Source organism: Ylistrum balloti, unplaced genomic scaffold (genome assembly GCF_031769215.1).
Source record: "Ylistrum balloti isolate Yb309-2 unplaced genomic scaffold, AGI_CSIRO_Ybal_v1 Utg369646, whole genome shotgun sequence".
Classification (NCBI taxonomy): Eukaryota; Metazoa; Mollusca; class Bivalvia; order Pectinida; family Pectinidae; genus Ylistrum; species Ylistrum balloti.
Window position 1 is genome coordinate 162845 of NW_026781904.1, and position 23118 is coordinate 185962.

Here is a 23118-nt window from a genome sequence, read left to right on the forward strand (position 1 = left end):
TGTGTGTGTGTGTGTGTGTGTGTGTGTGTGTGTGTGTGTGTGTGTGTGTGTGTGTGTGTGTGTGTGTGTGTGTGTGTGTGTGTGTGTGTGTGTGTGTGTGTGTGTGTGTGTGTGTGTGTGTGTGTGTGTGTGTGTGTGTGTGTTATTTATGTTTTAAAAGGAAGAATGATTAGCATGTTTTTGGCGAATAACTGTGTAAATAAGTGACACCATATTACTTTGTTGCAATGCAGGAAAGACACAACACATGTTTAAGATTCATCCCAACTTTAAGCTGTTTTGTCAACAAGGACAAATAAACATCATTTAGTTTAACACTAAAAGTACAACTTCTATCAAATCATTCATCCTTTATTTTGATGTTATGCGTTCATAGTAACAATATCGCAGATAAATGACTGTTAATGAAAAGATATTGCGTAGGATTCATTCACTTATTGGTTCACGTAGTTTGTTTAATTCACATTTTGATTTGTTTCATATTACAATAAGAATACTATTATAACTGATGGGCATAGGACACTACACTTCTGAAATGGTGAAAATTGCTCACTATATTTATCTCCCCGTTAACATGAAGTTTCATGAAGTAGTTCACTGAACAGCAGACAGGAGGCCCCATAAATACATAATGCTTCGAGTAAAGAGCGTCAAACATATCGGATATTATCATGAATTTTCAAAATTCAAAAATTCAGAGATACGGACGAAAAATCAAGCAATAGAGAATTATTTACCTTTTTGCCGTTGACATAAATTATCAAGATATCCTCGACTGTGTTCATCTTGAGTCTCATAAGATAATCTGAAAATAATACATGTGTTGCAAAAGTAAAACCATTTATTAAGATATGTTAAATCTTCAATGGCTGATTATAGAAGATGATTTTACAGAACAAATCTCCATTTAATGACATCATTTAGCAAGTAAATAAAACGATATTAAAGATAATCTGAAGAACATTGTACTGCACGATGAGTTTTCGATATATTGGAACATTTGAACCATGGAGAAAAATTCAACCTTACCACTAACTCGGATCAATTCATATCTAAAGTATAAACTGTTTCAACTCCTGTTTATGCGTTAGTTTTACACACGTAAACTGAGTGATGATGCAGTAGGTTATTGTTTGAAAATAAATCGTCCTTCCGTTTTGTTTAACAGTGAAGTATGACTGATCATTTATGCCAAGTTAAAACTAAGTCCATTGATACCAAAAATAAGTAGGGCATCGTTCTTGTTTTCTCTGTCTATGACTTTGCCTTGACTGCAATGGCGGGAGCTAATAATTATACAACAACATGTATCAGGAACTGCCCTAAAATGATTTATGACATACTATTTTTATCAATGCCAAGAATGCGTGTTTACTCATCAATTGACAACTATTTCTAAGTTGTTATTTGCGTACATTTCTCAGTTCATACTTACACGGATGGGGTTTGATTACAAAATCGGTTAAGGATGATTGTCTGGGCAAGGCAAAAGTCTGGAAAGAGAGATAAAAAGATAAAAGAAACTGAATAGATATCTGTCTCCGATGGGTTTGTAAGTTAGCAGGCAGATATGGGCTTGACAAAATTCCGATCAGAAAAGGACCTCACCACAATATTCTGCAGATTTCGCAAGCGTGCTAACAGTGTTGCATTTAATTCATTTATTAGAATGGCTTTCGTTTTTATCTCAAGCCATTTAAAAGATAAAAGCGATATACAATAAAATGATGACGTAGATTAAACTGTGAATGTATATCATAATGTTTCGTGTGAATATATATAGCTGACGTCGTTGTTTGTGACCCAAATGTATTCACAAGGCTTAATTGACCAATTCATCATACAATGTTGGCGACGGAAACTATCCCGTATGATGTAATGGTGATATTATGTAAATGTTACTATAATTGGATGGAGTGTAGGTTTTCATGGGGAAGGTGATATAGTGATAATGATAATGACATTTTTGACAGTGAAATACAGGAATTTATTAATTTATTCTTAAAAACCTTACATCAGTGAGTTACGAAATCTTTCATCACTAGTGATGATGCACCTTTTTCAGTGATGATAAAACTTTTGTAGTTTTTACCAACCAGAGAGGTGCTTTCGAGTTACTGCAACGAATTTCCTTGATTTTCCTTTTTTGGTGAAATGAAGCGATGTTGAGTCAGTTGGTTTTCCGTCATAAACTCTTCCCGTGTGCATTTCTGTTTTTCTCTTGTAAGTATCAAATAACATTTTTGTAAGCATTTCTTGCAAGATAACACCCTGAAATGGTAGAATACAACCTACATCGAGCTATTCAAAATGAAGTCGTCATGTTGTCAAGCATAATGTTGAAATATCAAACGTCAAAGATTGCGCCAATATGCCCAGAGCATTATTTAAACACCGCTTAGTTTTCTGTTTGGATCATCCTTTTTATCATTGAATTTTAAAATGTGACAAAAAGATATTTTGATGCTTTCTTTTAAACATTCTATATATTTCACTCGTATGACAGAAGGTCTCTATCTTTCACACGAGTGCGAATTTATAATGAGTCCCGGGTCTGAATGATCACCCGTCTTAGCGAAAGGTCGTCAACCTTAATTGTCCTGTAAGTTGCATTCCGCAAGCGGTAATATATTGGTCATGTCTCCTGATGTTTCTTATCAAACACATATTTGGAATTTATAAATACAATTAGTACCATGAAGGACTTCGACAAGTAGACATATCTAGTTCTGAAAATCTTTATTGAATGTACATGACTGTTTTCAAATTATGATATCAGATAACAGATTATTTTGATTCCCACCAAATGCATGTTTAATAACCTCACAGCATCCCCAACCTTCATTTTTAGGCATTTTCGTTCTCAAATGTGTACACTCTCTTTCTTTACACATCAACTGTGTCAAAATTAAGAAAAGCATGGTATATTGATAAAATTATGACTTTTGAATAACAAACTTATTTTTAGTTATGTAATTCGTAAACATCACAACTTCATAGCATAAATCATCTTCACAGCTACGAATAGTAGTAACATTTACGTTTTTATACTCCCTATATCACAAATAACACTCGCTTCAAACCGTTATTATTATTATTATTATTATTGCAATTTTTACTGCCCGTCGACACATACCAGGTGTCTCAGTGATTGATTTTATAGCATGGAGTCCATTCATAGATAATATGGTTTACGGGTGCATTTTATTATCGGTTTATTGATTCCATTCCTCCTCCCACAAAGCTATTAAAAATTGTTTGCTAAATGAGTTAAAATCAGTAAAACGAAGTTTAAAAACAACAAGTAGTAGCGATTAAGCTTCCTTTGCGGCACGATCTGCTTTTTTATTGCCTGGTATTCCCATGTGCCCAGGAACTCAGCAAAAACAATACAAATGTTCAAGGTAAGTTCATGATGCCGTATTAACGTATAATAAATAAAAATATTTTCAATATTTCTATTGCTAAGACTGTGTAGTATAGAAATAGAGTCTGGATAGAAAGCAGCTCTCATTACTTTGTTTTAATTTGTTCAAGGGTGAGGTAGCTTCGCTTCGTCGAGAATATTGAGGCGTTGCTCAGTAGCCGGCATTCACAGGCTTCATATTGTGTAACCATGACCACGGCAATCTTGTGATTATGTTTTGAACCATCAGTAGACAAATGTAGAAATGTTTCAAGATGAATGAACGAAAAGTGCAACTGTCTTTGTCTGATTTAACCATTCCATGAAGTGACGAGTCAGCGTCAGGTGAATTCAAGATCTAGGGTGGAATTTTTATCATTTCAAATGACTGAATTTGGTCAATATCAATATAATAATAAAAAAGCGGAAATCCGACTACCGAATGTAGAAATGGTCTTTCCTTTGTTTTGAAACAAGATTTATATTTTGGATTAAATACAAGTGAAAAAGAAGGATTTGAAGGGTTTTACTTTAGCTGAATGTTGTAGTGCGAAGCCAATTTATGTTGACGACTATAAAGTGATAGTTCGTTAGCCTCTATATAGAGGCTTGCTCTAGGTGTGGTCTTAAAAGCTCCAAGAACGAGCCTCATACCCTGGTGATGAACAGTGTCTTATACTTTCAGATATGAGGGTCTAGCAAATCCATACACAATGGAACCGTAGTCTAATTTTGATCATAAGAGCTCTATAAAGTCTTAGTAAAACTTTTTTATCAGCTCCCCAACCAGTTAGGGACACCACCTTTAGAATATTCAGTGCCTTAAAGCATCTGGTTTTTATCTGGAAGGAACGACAATTTCCTGTCGAATAGTACACCTACGAATTTGGTTTGCTCAACGACTGGAATGGGTACACCACAAAGAGAAAGATTTGGATTGTCGTGTTGTTTCCGCATTTGACAAAATGCATTCAACCTGATTTTGATTGTGAAAATTCAAATCTATTTTCATCTTCCCAAATCTGCAGTCGATTCAAACATTGTTTTAATTGTCTTTTAATGGTATTCATATGTTTAAATCGATAGCAAATTATGAAGTCATCGACATAAAGAGCGCCCTCCATTGAAGGGGATACTGATTTGATATTACTGTTAAAGTCCAAAAAGTGTAACGTAGAAAATGCTTCCTTGTGGTACATTCGTTTCCTGGTGATGAATATTGGAAACGTTCGTTCCATTCCGGACTTGAAATACTTTATCCAATAGAAAATTAGAAACAGAATTTGGTAAATTACCTCTAATGCAGATCTTCCATTATGCCGTATTTCCACGTTGTATCGTAAGACCAAATGTTCCTTCTTTAAAAGAGCCTCACGCACAAAGTTTCCAAGTCTAAGCAAATGATCGTTGGTACCTCGCTTAAATCTAAAACCGCTTTGTAGGACTGATATTATGTAATTGGATTCCAGATACCAAAGATTTGTTAGAAATATTCCTGTGTGTTGGTTTTCACTGGTGTATATTCTTAAAGAAGATGGAGTGTTTAGTAATCTTTGTATCCCTCATATACACAACAGCAGTGGCCAAATCAATGCCACAGTGGATGATACTTGTTTTCCACAAGACGAACGGTTGAATTTGTTGTTTAGCATAGGTATTGCTGTAACAACAGGTGCTTGCTTCCTTGTTGAACAACTTCACTTCAGATTCGACTTCAGAAAAAACTTGCATACTTGGTATGTAAGTACAAAATCAATTTATTATTTTCCTAACTTAACAAATGTATCATCTGGTTACGCATTTAACCAATATAATCATTCTTATATTACAACCGTCTGATGCCAGAAATAAAGTGAAATTGCTCTACCAAACTTTAGATTAGATAGCATTGCGTTTTGTCGTATTTCTTATTCTGTATTTTGGTAAAAAGTTCGAAAAGTTCGAAAATCTTTATACATAGTGTGCATTTTGCATGGGACGCGTAGCCATACAATATCAATCTCTTTATTATCAGTAAAGGTTATTTTCATCTGCTTTTAAAACATCAAACAACCAATTTGGATTAAATGTAAAGCCAAGGGCACAAAATGTGATGGCATTATGCAATGTATGGGTGAAAAAATCTTTAGACTGACCTCTATGTGAAATAAGCATTGCTGGAAACCCCACCAAGGATTAACTATTACAAGGAATATGTTGTTCAAGAATAATGTTGACAGCATAGTTATATAATGATAATTATCCGTAATATTGTTTGATAATGTTTAACCAACATATAGATAGCTCCCGAAAATACTGGGCCTGGGTCAGGGGAGATACGGTATCGTGCTCAACAACTATGTGATAGGATCGCACATTTTGTGCGTTTTGGTAAAAAAGGTTGGCTAATGTTACAAATAGAAAATTAAACGAAACAAAACGTATAGTAATTACTAAATAGCGATCACGTGAACATTAAAATTGATCGGTGTATATATATATAGTTTTACACTGTATTGGTGCTTCGTGCAACAAAAGTTTACCTGTATACTGGTATATACGTGACAGATCAGGATCCGTACTTGCTGGGTCGGCCGTTTAAATAAACAACACTTAAGATTTCCTTGATCTTTTATTTTTGTTTACAAAATACATGTAAATGAATGATGAGAGTAATACAGAAGTAACGAAAATACAAATTCCTTTGTGAAGGTATGAGATTTTAAATGATTCATTGCTGTGACAAAAAGAGACGTCCATTTAAGGTTTACGTTTATAATATATATATTGTGTGTCCGTACGCTAAGGCTAGTCATGTGTGGCTCTTTGTAAACAAAGCGCTTAAAATTACGAGTGTATATAACTATTCCGTGTGCATCTGATATATCTACAAGTATCCAACCTATATATCAATATCTTAATTTGGAAATATATTTTTTTGTATTCTAATTCAGAAAAGAAATCAACCCTATCCCACACTTATCTATAAGCCATCTCTAAATGTATATCAACCACGATAGAACCACACAACGTTCAACAGCTTATTTCGTCCAATTTGCCTTTCATCATGCACATATCGTGCGATCTCACAACTGTATATTCGGCATTTCTCGTTCCGACCAATTGGTGTAACACCAGCGTTGAATTAGACATTCAATTGCCATACAACCCGCGGTCTTTTATCAGGACTTTTGACCTACCGGAACAGCTCTAAAGTGATTCCACCTGGTTTATGCATGTGATACCAGTGGTCACTGTTTTATACCAAAATGAAACAATGCTCGTCATAAGTCATATGAAGAATGCCCACCAAAGTGGAAAATTAACGCGGACGACGAGACATTTATTTCCTTACAAGAAAAACAACCAAGAACATGTAGGTGGAGCAAATCAATAGGGTATTCAATACGCTGGAAATAAAGGTCTGAAGGAGATAGCAATAAAGAGATCTACCACTAATTCAATAGTATAGATAATAGCCCACGACTTTTCGGAAACATTGCGACGGCTTTATGCCAATTAAAAGAATTGTTTATTTCAGTGTAGGTCGTTTTCGTGTTGTTTTATAAAGATGGGTTCTTGACTTAGTGACAGTTGCTATTCAAAATGATGATTTATATATACACTGAAAGGATAAAACCGGCAACTTCTTTCATTGTAAAATATTTTGTAATTAATATACATAGTCAGAGCCGTATAAAAAGTAAGAGAAATATATATCTTATCCCCCCACCCCCCAATTAATGTTTAAAATTCATCATCCATAACATTTTCGCATTCTCCTTAATTACCAATATACTGTGACTGTGCATGCGTTCTTTTCCTTTCAAACTTGTGTTAATTACTGACCATCACCAAAACGCGTGATCGACAGTATTACACAACAGCCCAATGATTGATTTTGCATTTCTAACGTGGCACAGCTGGACATTGTTATTCAACTACAAACACGTATGGAACATCAGCTAATTTGAAATTTGAAAATTATTAAAAATTGTGTAAAAGAATACTCTGGTAAAATTGAGCATCCCTTTGTAATTTAACCGCAATTCCCTATACAGTTACGTCAGTATAACTAATTCTATCTCTGTGCGGTAACTGAAAACGAGTGATACATATTTTTGGTTTTTACCTGTTATGCACATGACATAAAATCTCTAACGTCCTGTTAATGAGTTTTTTCCACTTTTGCTGTAGCAGTATTTGTATCCATCCACGTTTAAAGAGTCTCGTTCTTCGTTACAGGAAGTGGTAGATGAAATAACGTAAATATATATTAAGCAGCGATTAAAACATGGTATGAGTAATGCATTGTTAGTCACGTGACATGTTATATGTAGGAATATTACCCGTCGTCGGAAGTTAGATTGTGATGTCATTAGCATATCTAATGGGGTAGGGAATTGCCTTCCTGAATTCTTCGAATGAAGTAACAAGATAGTTAATTTTATTTACTATTTCTTCGGGAGTACCATAGCGTAGTCTGTAGAACGTATGTAGTGTTATGATCATTACTTTTAGTGCTTTGTAAGCTCAAATCTACACCTTTCTGTTATCTAGTAATTGAGTCATTGAATAACGTTGTGCTCCTATTTCTTTAGACATATACCATACTATTTGGCGAGGTGTTCAACAGCACCCACAAGGAGACTTTACGTCAAACTGCCCCTGTCTGCTGCGGCTACGAATCCAGCAAACAAACAAATAGCGAAATAATATTGTTTGGCATCACCTACATAATGATAGCCATTGGCTAATAATTACAGAGTATGCACACATTAACCTTGTGAAGTCGGATATTTTATTCAAATAAATCAGCAGGTATGTAATCCAGGTTGGTCCTGCCTGGATCTTGAATCGGTTATCGCCTAGCGATGTAATCCAAATAGGCCCTGTCTAGATCCTGAATTGGTTACTCCTTTCCAAAAAGACATATTCACAGCTAACCTGACTCGTCGATGAGATCTGTAGTGAGAGCCGCTTCTGTGTGTTTCAGAGAGAAAAAGCGATTTGCGAGAGGCGGATCTCAGAGATCATCCATTTTCTTAATATCTTTGGTTTGAAGTATACGAGGTGGTTGTCCTATGCGACAGACTGTGGATGCGTCACGTGGAACATAAAGGGGCGCGCTTGAGCCAATAACAAGGAACGCTACATCGTGGAAATCTGATCTATATTCAGAGTTAAGACTCCCGACATTATGACGGTCATCCCTGTGACCCAGGCCGAGGAGGTAACTTGGTCGGGTGTAAAGACGCAAAATTAAAACAATAGCAAGGAGAATGAAAGCCAGACAGGCGCAACTAGACTGAGTATGGAAGAAAATTATTCTAATGTAGAATATCGTGAACAGTTTGGTTGTTTACCTTTAACGCGAGTTTGTTATTTCTTAAGATGTACTAAATATTTGTATTATAGATGTATTATCTATATTTTGTATCTCAAGTTTCATAGGTTGCTTTTTCCTTAGTCCCTGGTTTTTTTATTTTGGAACTGATCAGAAGCAGAAAATGACTGATTCTTTGATTTTGCGAATGAAAGTTTATTATTGTTGATTCTTGGCAAATACCAGCTGGCATTTTATCACATGTAGGTTTCCCTCAGTCGCTTGTTGTACACATTTAATTTTAGGACCGATTAATATAACAAAATGACTGAAATGACGCCATATTTGAATTTGACTATAAAAGCTTCAAATTGCTATTTCTTTAAATATACTTCAAAATAAATTTGTCGAATTTTCAAGTCCCTTTACTCCCTATTTATGTTTTTATTTATCATGGGACTGAGTGCAAATAACCAACAAGCAACCATCTTGGATGCATTACAGTTTGGGGTTTCTTCCAGAGAACTGTTTAAATTTGAAATTATTTAGAGCAAAATCAGGAAAGAGTGGGAAAGATTGAACTTTTAAAGAACAAATAAAGATGAAACACTGATGGGCCTGCTAACTCTGCATAGTACACTTTAATCCATTTAAAGTGAGTTTGTCGGTTATGTCAGAATGTCGATCAGTATGATAACAGATGTAATCTTCTGTTCGCGATATTCGCAATCAAGGGATCAACTTCAATTGTTATATCACAACTAATTGAAATCATATATCACATGGTATTGGCTCCTACCTTTCCAGATACTTATATATAGAATGACAGATAAATTTCAATGTACATTTGAAAGATGCGTGCAGATAACTTGGGATGAGTACTCGTTCACTATGTCGAAGCCTCTTTACAATGTACGTTGTTGTATCGATCTATTTTAATGAACAAATACACTTGCCATTCATAGAGCTATGGCGAATATCGGGCATTTACAATAAGAATAATCATAAAAGACAGTTTAGACGCACAAAGAAACATGTTAAAAGTTTTTAAATATCCCCATATCTTGAACGAAATTTATCGACAATTTGTCTGAAAGGAACGTTTTGATGGGTTCGGAACATGTGAGGGACCGGTTTAAACAAAACGTTAGACCTGATAGTCTATGTTGAATCTTGGTCATATCACAATAATTTAATCATTTTTGAATTCATATTATTCTATTATGTGGATAGCGTTCTTTTTTATACACCAGAGATTAAACATTAATTTTATCGGTTAAATACTCGACTTTGTCTTTTGCCAAAACCGCAAAACATTATCAAATCTCCAGTTCTATATTGCTAAAACCCAAATACACTGTTTCCTTAATTATACCAGACGATAATGAGGCAGATTCCGATGTAAAGATGCCGATGATATTAAAACTGAAAATTAAAAAAACTTCAAAACGAAACAAACCAAAATCAACAAGATAACAACAGCATCAAAGAGAATTTTTAAAACAAATTGTAGAATATCAATACCGAAATCAATACAAAATCAAAGAAAGTATCAACATCAACGTCCATAAATTTAAGAAAAGTGAAAAATGTAACATTAAGAGGTTTGAAACAAGAAGTTTTCACACAAAGAAGAATAAACGTTTACTTACCTATGTTCCCGCTTGACAGCGTCCCTTTATAGTTGCTATGCCGTAGAATAGGAGAAGGATTTATAGAAGTTGAGCTTGTATCTGAGTCAAATTTAGAAGTGACTGTTCTTTTACATGTATAGTGTGATGTATGAGTGGTATAAAAATTCACATTAATTTATGTTACAGACTGTAATTTTCAGCGACGTCATTTAACGACCTATGATTTCACTATCAATTTCGTTTCCATGTTTGTAATGTTCAAAGTTTTAATTAATCATCACAAACAACTAAAACTAGAGATGCTCCCGAGAATGACATTTTTAAAAAGTATTTATGTTATTCTAATAATGTAACTTTCTTTTCATTTAGATTAGTAGGCGTCACAGGCTTATTTTGCTGTGGATTTACATCCTCATGAAACATGTTGACGTAGACCTTCTATATAATCAGTGCTCAAAGGTCAGACAACCAAACATGTCAACATACTCTTTACCTGTTTACTGCATAGTTATTTCCATTTGTGTTTTGTCCAGATCATTCTTCTTTCAATATTTGAACTATTTTCATCTCTGATTTACTTATAATCGTTAGAGAAGGAAATGTGAAATTAAAACTGTACCCTTCCAAATACTACAAGGAAAATACAGGCATATTAACAAAGTCTTAATTTAAAAGTCTCTTGAAATATACAGGAAGAATAAGACCATGTTTTTCGGATGGGTGAGAGGCTGCTGCTTCATCGACGACATCCGCCATACAGTTATAGCATAATGTTGTTCTTATCCATGCAATAAACTGGTCAATCTTTGGCCTAGAATTTATATTCTTGGAACACACATCATAAAAATGTAAGTTGGGGAAATGTTCCAACCCATTTTCCTATGTGGCAAATTACCTTGTGTCATAATTAACACAACCAACTCGAGATTCAGCTTGACACTATATCATTTCTGAAATGTTACTTTTTTGTACATTTTTATAAAGTTGTCTTCATCATGAAAGACTTAGTATCGTTAAGGTAGTTATAAATATTACAAATATTAAAGATACTTTATGTTAAAAGCGTTATACAATAAGTAAATGAACTTAATATACAGTTTATTTGCATGTTTACGTCCCCTTTGCAGCAACCGTAGTTCTACCTCAAGCAAAATATTTTTTAAACGTAATTTTTTTGATAAATGAAAAAATGAATGACATTTGATATTTAAAAAAATGCCGTCTCTTCCAGGCGTTACGTATAAATACGCCTCACGACAGAAAAAATTAAGTGAACTGATACTCTAGGGGCACGCTATTATTTCACTTAAACTGCATGATTATGTCATTTGAGACTGCAAATAGTCACATCAAGCCGAGCATGACCATGCCCCCTCCTTGTTTATCCTGAGAGTGACGACAGATGTCATTGTTAAAATGGGACTCAAAGGTTATTTAAAGAACATTTTTTTCATTTTTTTTATATTTTTTCATCAATTATGTGTATGAAGATTTAATGTCTCATTCATAATGGTATTTTTATCATAGCGAAAAGTGGCAAGCATATGTAGTTTCAAGGTCCACTGTATCTACCTCAGTTATTAAATGTCATCATCCGAGAAACAAATGTAGAAATGACAATTAAATACTTTTACCGGATTCAGGATTATTGAACAACGTTTATAACATTCCTAAGTGTTTGATAAAAATAATATGTTTATACAAATTTACACAAATGGAATGACGCCCTCCTACGGGAGGACAGCTTATCGTTTGTAGCTGAATAGTTTGAAAAGATATATTATATAAGAAAGATATGGCTGTTAAATCAGTTTACTCGATGTGTATCATAACTTGGAGCTGGTGATTAGATTTAGAATTTTGAGGACTGTAAATAGATATGATTGGAAGTTCCAGACAGATTAACGTCTTCTGTTTCACCATCAACTCCCGCCATGTTATTCTAAGTTGAGGCAAAGTTAATACAGCGGAAGTGATGAAGATACCAATAGACATACAGGCATTGAACACATCGAGTATCAATAGATAAAATATATTGAGATCTTAATTGTGCAAACATCATTTAGGTAATGTTATTAATATCATACGGTGCACATTCGACTGAAAATATATTTCATACGATCACCTTATCATAAAGAAAAACCTGTGTTCAAATTTTTAAACCACTATCTGTCAATCGCTCTGCGTCCATGATACATCGTCCGTCCGTCCGTCCGTAAACAATAGATCTTTCTTAACTTTCATATCTAGGTTTCCCTTGATCCCTAGTTGTGCCCATTAGATTTTGGGACTGATCAGAAAAACTAAATGGCCGACAGTCAGCCATCTTCAATTTTGACTCGACAAGATTATAATCGCCATTTCTTAAGGCGTACTGAATGGATATATCTCAAATTTCATACTTTCAAACAGCATATATAGATCAAACGATGGCGGGCGCCTAGATCCCTCTGGGATCTCTTGTTTACTTTCGTAGTTAAGAAGCTGTCTTTAAATTTGGTTATAACGTCTGCAAAATCTTTCCAAAACCAAATACTGAAATCAAATGTAGTAAACTCATTGTCAATGACAACAAACAAGTAGCTTTACAGATGGAAGCGAATAAATTTGTGTGTAAAACTTGTTTTAAGAGGTAAAAGGTAATTCACTACCTATGAATAACATGGGATCTCTCCACTTTTTACTGTATAGAATAGTCTTTCATCATTCATGTTATAATATACAAAATTATTGGTTTGTTTCAGACCAGCCTTGGCTCGTCCTGCCTGGTTTAATACTGTGTGGAATGGCTGGTCACTCTTTTGTGATTTCAAACTTGCAGGTAAGAACTCCTAACAGTCATTTAATGATAGTTTAAACGCTTTGTTTATCTTAATCAAACAATATCAGATCAGAGTATTCTGTTATCTTTGTATGTACAAGTGATATGAACTTAATTATATTTTATTAGGGATTCATGAAAGACTCATTATTACTGAGTTTTCACAATAAAGAATTGTCAGATTGACGTCGATTGTTGTGACTTTTTACCTGACAAGACTGTAGTTTTGAATAGGTCACTTAACATAGGTTTATATCAGCTTACACGGTTCACTGCTTAGACTCTACCACAAAGTTGTAACTGAATAGCGATTTATAAGAAACAAACTAACATCGAGTAAAAGTTTTAAATATCCAACGTTTCAATAAAAGTGGTGAAATCAAACGTAGTAGTAATCGCCGTTATTATTCGTCAAAACTAAAATGTTATCTCAACGCCAGTACTGAATTAAAATCCATATATCATCAATATGATGATAGTAAGTGTTTATTGATTTAAAAACTGGTGTTTCACATACAAGAATTTATCAAATGTCTATATTTCATTATACTAGATATCCTACATTTTGCCTTGTGGATCCTCCTTGTATGTTGGTGTTTTAGCTGGTTGTTTTGAATCTTCAGTTTTCACACTGATGGTAGTTAAGGTCAGTATGTATATATATATATATAGTACATCAAAAAAGTAATCGATAACTGTAATCAAACATATTATTTTGCTGTGTGTAATGCCTTTATTGTTGACTTATTAACAGCGGTCGAGGAGTATTTCAAAGCAAGAATTCATTATTTTCCAAATCAGGAAGATAGTTCGTCAAACAAACAATTTTTTGTTATACCCTGTAGATTCAGTTCTTATATATTTATATAGAGAAAGAAATGTCAAAAGGTTAACCGTTTTGTTCACCGGTCCAAATGGACTGTTAAAATCGACTGTTGACCTCTTTACGGAAACATACGAGTTCGCCCGAGTGATATTCAACTATGTTGCTATATTAACATAGTTGAATAAATTGTTACAGATTTGAAATATGGTTTCTGTTGTAGTACTTTTGTGTCATCTTTGTGAAGGATATAACAAAAAAATTGTTGGCCTCGAGGTCCGACAGATCATCTGTTGCCCTCAACCCAAGTCAATAACTGTATACTATGCACTTACGGTATTTTTCCCATAAAATACAATTAGAAAATCATCGCCGAAATGTTAAACTGATTTTACTTCACTATTATACCTTTTCAAAGAAAGTTTAATTGTAAATATTTTGACATTAAATAAAGTGGGTTTATAGGTTAGAAGGAATTCGAAAGCTTAAGAACTGAAATACCGTTATGTTGAATCCACAATTTAAGATTTACATAATACGTATGTTATTGTGCCTGCAGATAAGCAGTTAATAATGGTATCCTTGTCTGCACACATCGTTACATTTCCTGTATACAAAAAGTTCTGGGCTTGCATGATGACGAAGGGGACCTAACCTATACACCTGTGCACACGATGCGTGTTCTACCGCACTAATGTGTGATCGTGGTTCATATAAATTAAGAGATGACCTCGTGGGAAAGGGTTTAATGATAAATATTTGTATATGTTAAGCCATGTATCTATAGGTCGGACACATGCACATGTAGATCTATCAAATTAATGGTGCTTGTTACAATGTGCCACTGGTGACCGATCTTAGTCTAAAGACACGTAATTATATATCATATACATGTAGACTTTAACAAGATCATGTAAAAGCTCATACCTTCTAAAAGCACATATGGTTTGCATTACTTCTGTGAACTCTGATCACTTTGCAAGGGCAAAATATATACTTAAGCTAATTTTAATTGCTGTTTGTTACATCTCAGGCCCTGGCGGAACTTACCTGCCACGTACATACTTGTATATAGATTACTTCTATTGCCTAGGGCAGAGACGCCACTCTCTGAGGTATAGAACTATACACTAGGGAGACTCATTAACGCACGTGCGTTTGTATTTCTAAGTCAAATTACCTTGGTAATAATCTATCAGTATCTGATACGTAATGGTTGTTTTTTATCATCACGGCGCGAGTTTTCCTTTTTGCATTTATTTTTCAATACGTAATATTAATTAACAAATTTGACCAAAACACACAAAATCTGCGTTCTTATCACACAGTTGTGCGATAGCTACTGTATCATGTATGAGATGTGCTCATGATGTGCACATGGACTTTTTGGTGCTTGTTCGGTGCCGCAACTGTATATATTTCTTTTTAGTATTTGAAGTTGGACGTGTTTGATGCTATATGGATTTTCTTATTTTTTGCATGGTGGGTAACGTCGATGAAGCAGAAGACTTACTCTTTCGGAATTAACAGGTTTTATTCTCCTGGTACTTCTTCGGGAGTCTTCGTGTAAATCCTTCTTTTCAGTTTTCCCCTAATGTTATTGAATGTTTTTCGTTGGTTATGATTATGTTCACATGTTAGTATACTGTTTTTGTATTGAACGATGCTATTCACCTGTGTGTCTTTTCTACAATTATTGAGATTGTTGATAGTAGACACTGCGGACGGATTTAAATCCCACGAAGTTTGTCAGAACCTGTATGTCTCCATTTTAATAATTCTAATAGTGTTCAGAAAAAACACATGAACTTGAAATTCATTTGAAAGTGAGATACATGATCACGAAAAAAACGAAAACACTCCCTTCCTTCACAATCAATTCATCTGTGCAAAGTGTCGATTTTTGGCTTTGTATTGACCCGACGGCTTTGTGAGCCATAGGGGACATAGGAGAACACTCTGATACACTCAAATTATGTATGATGAAAACTCAACCATATTGCTCAAGCGCGCAAAACACCAATTCATTTTTAATCACAAGCTGTGTTGTCCTTCGACGTAATGTATTGGTTTACATCATCTCATAGGGAAGACTTTAACTCTAACGTTGATATCCGCATCGATGACTAAATATGTTGACTTCCCAGTAACCTTCCAGATCAAAGGAAATCATCAATGACCTTTTTGAAATATCATATATATTATCAAATAATAGGTCTTCTTTCACTCTGTGTTTCTCCCCTCTGAATGATTGTAAAGCCTGGGCTTTTTTTATTGTTCATCCTCTATGAGCACTGGTATTCACACTCCAAACTACGAGGATGCACTACTGTTGTTTTGGCTAAAACTGCAGACAGACATATCATGGAATTAGTCTTCAACTCTTTTTAACATGTCAATTTCCAGGATATCGAAAACATTTCATTTCATAGTATAAGCATTAGAAATAACCATCGTTCCTTTGTTACTTTGACTGCAATAGAAAGTTGTTTTTTATTACCCTCAGAAAATTTCGCTTAATGTAAATGGAGGTGTTCTTTTCATAATCCTTCTCATCTTTTATCTCCTGTTTCAGATGTACTAAAACCTATTGACTCCTTGCTTTGCATATTTGATGTATAATATGTTATTATCAGCATTTCCATATTTAGTTTTCTATACTAAATGATGAAATGATACCATAGCATTTTCACCCAAACCGTATATTTTGTTTCATTTTTGGCACAAAAAGGGCGCTATATTTTTGTATAAGGACATGTTCGAACTTAAATACCTATTTGTAAATGTGCGACTAATGAGCCTACCAGTGGCACATACAAACTGTTGTATTTGCTTCTGAGACCATTTTGAAACCCCACCTTTAGACCCTTAGAATCACAGACAAGTCAAAGAAGGACTTTGGTATTTATTTCTGTGTAGTTCTTACAATCACAGATGTAATTAATGTACAGGTTTTCTCTGAAAAGAGGACGTCCTCTCTGCCCGACTTTGTATACAAAATACAAAATTGTCTTAACCATAACTATTTCAGAAGTTGTACGAGAATGGCATCAAACGGATATTTTCTTGCACTGGTCTTTCGGTACTCTACGTCGTCATATCCGGTGTATGCACCTTACTACATCCATCAAATGAAAAGTCGGAGAGGACCTCAGAAACATCAAAAGGTTCCGTCAACCATTCGTTTAGACCAGAAGGTTCTACAGACGGTATTGTAAATGACTACGGTGCGATAGTAAAACCTGAAGATCATGACAACAACTACACAGGAACAGCAGATGACGGTGAACTTGCTGCTGATTCCTTTCGACCGAACGGCAATGGTACTGAACTTGCAGCTGGACGCCATGACTATGACGTGCACGCCAATGAATTGAAAGAAGTGGAAATGCAAGCGAACAATGACAGCAAAGGACGTGGTCGAAAATCAGAAGTAGGAACTGCGTCTTGTGCAAGCGTGGAGCAAGGTATTCCTTTCATGAATCTCTATTAGAAATATCATAATAATCATAATGTAAAACTTCATCATTTACAAAATGGAACGAAATCAATCTGTCAGTATTGAAAAATCTATTTAGTTGAATTTCATAATTGTCTCGGGATGCTTTGTTGTAGAGGCCGAACATGGCAAAATTATTAAACCCAAGGACGACGTCAAGGCAGTGAAATTAAGACGAATACTTTGTTCGCGCATGCTTCTGTCTCACCTGGCCTGGACGAGTGCTACAGCTTTGAGATATTACTACTTCATCGGATCAGTCAATAGGTTTCTTGAGATAAATGTAGAGAGCGAAAACCAGGGTAATAGTCATACAATGCCTATGTTTAGTAAACACACCATCATCATTATCAAATGTCGGGCGTTTTTTACTACTTTGAAATATAATTGTAATTTTAGAACAAAAACAATAAATTAATAACGTCAATTGAACTATAACCCACATAAAAGGCACTTCATGACGTCATGAACAATAGAGCGGCCCCAAATATCAACGTTATCTCTCCTATATAGATGGTAAAGAAATTCTATAACGAGGGAAACCTTAATAGCAAGGGACTGATAGCACTAACATATTCCATTGTCAAATGTTAAATATTCATTGTCTAAATTATATTTGATGAACGCAAATATCGAAATTTTCCCATCCCAATGTAACATAAGATGACGATATTTCATTATTTGCTATTCACTTAGCTCAAGTTAAAAGTATACATGAATTCAATAAGACCAGTGCGATACTTTAGGTGATGTCATAGCGTATAATACTTGAAGGAAAGGATGGAAGAAAATTGAGATGGGAAATTGGTTGATGCTCGATTTTTGATTTTTAAAACACAAACCATTGAAATGACCATTTTTGCTGTGTTTTTGCTGTATATCCCTTTTTTATTCTCGAATTTTGAATTTTGGTTTGTTTTAAGTGTTGTCCTAATTGCATTGCTTATTCATAGTGTTGTACGTCCAGATATCATGTTTACTTAATCTCTCTCTCTCTCTCTCTCTCTCTCTCTCTCTCTCTCTCTCTCTCTCTCTCTCTCTCTCTCTCTCTCTCTCTCTCTCTCTCTCTCTCTCTCTCTCTCTCTCTCTCTCTCTCTCGTGTTTGTGTTTGAAATAAAACCACGCTATGATTGTGATTTTCCGCAGTTAGCTATTTCCTAGATGTAATGTCTTACACCATGCTTGGAGGTTTCCTGTCATCTTTCATCGCTGGAACTGCATTACAGATACAACACAGGTGGTTTACAGGTAAGTGAAAGGCAAAAACTTTCATTCTTTGTCCCTTATTATCATTTTCGCTTTTTTTATCCTTTTTTAATTTTCCGTTTGAAAAATTGCATTCATGTAGTTTCCTTGGTGTGTTAATAGTATTTATATATATTTTTTAGTACAATGCTAAAAATATCAACATGTCAATGTAATCATAAACAAAACTCAAAGTCAATAAAACGGCAAAATAGGAACAAAAGATAGCTTTAAACGGAGACACCTGAAAAAGGACACGGGGAATTGGACCAAGTGTTCCGGAAGGGTAAGCGTTATCAAACATTTCTCACAAGCGATTTTGATTTTAAATGGCGAAGATGTCAGCCCCGCTCCTACTAAATCTATACTGGAAATGTCATCGGTATTTATATTATTATTTGTCATCTGACTTTGAACTTTTATTTTTCGACTTAGGACCCATGAGGCTTGTAATTCCCATGACGGTGACATCGTTCTTGAGTATTTTGTTGTCGAGTCTTGCCTTTGTGTCTACAACAGCTGTGTATTATGCAGATTTTGTCGTAGTGACAAGTATACGGTCCTTCGTCAATTGCGTTAGTTTTGATTTCATAAGAAGCGCGTAAGTATGACCAAGCTGTATTGTTGGATAAAAATTAACAAAAAACAAAAAAAAAAACACATAAAAGATAAATAAAAACGACTGTATGCTCGATGCAATCACATGTTCTTTTATTTCATAGCTAAATGGAGATAAATTATTTTTAAGAATACATTGCTTCTTTGATATCCATTCTTGTGTATCGTTCATATCACTAAGGATATAGAAAGAACTTGTATGAAGTTTCAATAGTATTGCGACGGACCAGAATAATTTGCAGGTTTGTTTTATGATTTCTTACTATGTGTGGCATGTATTCGTCGTGAATATAAGAGATATATTCACGGATCTACTCCATATTCAGTATAGTATATCATATACAAGACTGATTTTATCTCAGTCTAAACAGTTTGTCGTGCTCATGGTCCAATTTTCGCACAGTTCATCCCCGATACTCCAATGGTTACGATCATTTTCGCTCTCTACACTAATGGAGCCTGTCGTGGCAAAATTGATGGTTCCGTGTCCGACACCTTGTGGACAATACAAAAAGGTCTTCTTTTATCTTTTGATGTACATCAAACAAATCTCGAGGTCGCATAACAGTATATTGTAATGGCTTTGAAGTGAGTTGTCGTTCTTTTGTAATATTCAAAATGATCATATCAGCTTATGATTGGTCAGGGTTTTTTCCTTGAAGTGATCAAATGGCTTCGATTGTGCCTCCAAATTACAATGACATGTTCCAGGAGTGTAGAGTGCGAAACTGATTGTAACCCTTGAAGTATCAAGGATGGTTACAGTTTGGATATTATTATTATTATTGGTTTTTTTTAAATTTTTTTTTTTTTTTTGTGAAAACAGATTCCCTGAAAGGTATATGAGTATCATCTATGGTATTGTTCTATCAGTTACTGGAACTTTCAACTTGACTCAGTACGCCTTGTTTGCGTGGACGGAAGTGTATAGTGATGCAATGACGCACGTAAGATATGTTATTGATTTAAGGGGCACTTTATAGATTTAAAATACATACATTGTTTGATTTAAGCGGCACTTTACAGGTTAAAAATACCTGCATTATGTTTGATTTAAGCGACAAAGTTAAAATCATATCATTATTGAGTGAAGCGACTCTACAAGTGTGAAATATTTTCTTATTGATTTTTGAAGGTGAAATTCTGCATCATTCTTTAGTTAAGCAACATTTTACACGTTGCTATAATTAGAACATCCATCACATATACAGTAGACGTGTCGATGTTTTGAAAAAAATGATTTCGAGACAAATAATGACTTCATTTTCTTTACAAATGGAAGGACTGTACAATCACTTTGGCTGAATAACTCAATGAAATTAGAGTCATCCGAACTCAAAATATAAAGATATAGAAGGGAAACATCGGGAGTTTGAAATTATTTCGACTCGAACGATTTCGCGACTTTAAGTTTCAACTGTATATATATATAACTAAAGTGTACAACAAAATCGCAATGAATTATTCCTCAATAAATACTAAAAGGAGGGAACTGCTGTTGGATGTAATGTGATCATTCGGATAATTTTGTTTGGTTCTAATTATTTACAGTTAAATATGAATAGGGCGTCTAAAGTTAATTTTAAGTAACATCTCAATACGATAATTCCTCTTATGTACAGTAAAACCTGTATGTGACGTCAGTAAAATATCAATATATGACGTTTTCTATTTATTTTGTAAAACTTCAACATGACGTCCTCTGTTTATTTACAGTCAACCTCAATATGAAGTCTTCTGTTTGTATATTGTAAAACTTCAACATGACGTCCTCTGTTTATTCACAGTAAACTTCAATATGGCGTCCTCTGTTTATTCACAGTAAACTTCAATATGGCGTCCTCTGTTTATTCACAGTAAACTTCAATATGGCGTCCTCTGTTTATTCACAGTAAACTTCAATATGATGTCTTCTGTTTTTTACAGTTAAACTTTAATACAGTACTATTTTGACAAATATTCTAACACATTTCCTTTCGTTACCAGGTAAACATATGTCTCCTCTGTTTGTCCATCATCTCACTGCTACATCCGATTCAGATCTATTGTTTTGAAAGACGAATCCTGAAAAACGAAAATGACAAGTAAAACTATCAGTTGGAGGACCGGGTCTACTTTGGAAATGTTCTAGATAACCTTAAAACTACAACTGAATGGAGCAGTCTCCGTTTTGTAGTTAAGGTCGATGCATTCGAAGAGGAAGCTTCAAGAACACATATAACACGAGTTTATAAAATTCTGTAATCAACTTTACATATTTAGATTTAAGAACAAATATACGTTGTGCTTTGATAGGAAAGACAAATATAATATTAACTGAATTGAGTTAGTGGTTTCTATTGGCACAATATACCATCTAGAATTAAGAAAATGTTTGTGAAAAAATGTTCATTCAATTTTTTTTGTTTTAATTAGTTCACCAATACTTTTGATGAAAAGAATAGAACTTGTTGATACATAGGCAGGTAGAAAAGTTACGAGTGCTATCGAACTAGTGAAATATAAACCTACTAAACGTTTTTCTGGGATAATTATCAGATAAATGATGGGGAAAATGAAAAATAATAATTCTGGTTGATAATTTTTTTTTGATGATAATATCATTAAATCTTTTCAATATTCAGATCTGCCTAATCACGGAACCAAACATTTGCTATGAAATGCTGAGATAAGATCAAATGATTACATAACCAAATGAGCAAATCAATTATTAAGTATTAATTCTGTAGTCTGTATATTGAAGTCCGTTTGTGATTGACATTGGTTGATAAGAACTAAGAATTTTATGGAAGAATTACTTCTTTATGTTTGCCAAATGTTTGGAGGAGATTGCTTGAACTATGCCGATTATTATTGTAAATATTAGTATTAGCATTATGTTACAAATGTATATAGCCTTATGTCAGTGTAACAAGATTTAATGTAAGCTCTAATTTCTGATATACAAAGGAACGTTTCTATGCCATTTGACCTTAACTAGTAAACAAAACCTTAAAACGAACGTATGCACAATACTCAGACATCTAGTGCAGATACAAAAAATGTTAAAATTTTATTCTAAATTAAAGTACAAGTCATTCATCTCAATCCAGACTGCAGTTTGCAGTAAACAATGCTATAAAAAGGGCAAACTAAACAATAAACAAAAACTGTTAAGGATAATGAACTGAGACATATGATCGTTGAATGTCGTTTGAAAGTCAATCCAGTGACATTGTAACCAGATGAGGATGACCTCAATACCAATACACGTGACACAGTCACATTGTAACTAGCTGAGGATGAGCTCCATACTTAGATGCACCTGTCACAGTCACATTGTAACCAGCTGAGGATGAGCTCCATACTTAGATACACCTGTCACAGTCACATTGTAACCAGCTGAGGATGAGCTCCATACTTAGATACACGTGACACAATCGCAGTGTAACCAGCTGAGGGTGAGCTCCATACTTAGATACACGTGACACAATCACAGTGTAACCAGCTGAGGATGAGCTCCATACTTAGGTACACGTGTCATAGTGTAACCAGCTGAGGATGAGCTCCTTACTAAGATACAGGTGTTGCAGTCCATAATATATGTAGGCAGATACTCTACCTCTATATCTAAAATGCCATATCTAAATTATTTCATACACATTATAGTATAGGTGTATTATGAATATGATTCAAATAACATAATTGTATATGCCAACTTAGGACAGAATCTCAGGTACAAACTATGCCTAGTTCTATAGGGTTGGCACATTGATATCCATGTACCT

General features: G+C 34.4%; 1 protein-coding gene across 1 annotated transcript; it reads left to right on the top strand.

Annotated features, from left to right (window-relative positions):
• The first annotated feature begins 8585 nt into the window (after positions 1-8585).
• LOC132555074 (uncharacterized) lies at positions 8586-21439 on the top strand. The gene is made up of 7 exons (XM_060219417.1): positions 8586-8618; positions 17021-17456; positions 17605-17790; positions 18635-18736; positions 19169-19334; positions 20178-20298; positions 21338-21439. Exons 1-7 carry the CDS (start codon positions 8586-8588, stop codon positions 21437-21439), a joined length of 1146 nt encoding a protein of 381 aa, XP_060075400.1.
• Positions 21440-23118: the final 1679 nt, after the last annotated feature.

Coding starts and splice junctions, on each gene's coding strand:
- LOC132555074 (XM_060219417.1), top strand. CDS start 8,586: ATGACGGTCATCCCTGTGACCCAGGCCGAGGAG. Junction 17,791..18,634: donor TGTAGAGAGCGAAAACCAGG/GTAATAGTCATA, acceptor GATTTTCCGCAG/TTAGCTATTTCCTAGATGTA. Junction 18,737..19,168: donor ACAACACAGGTGGTTTACAG/GTAAGTGAAAGG, acceptor TTTTCGACTTAG/GACCCATGAGGCTTGTAATT.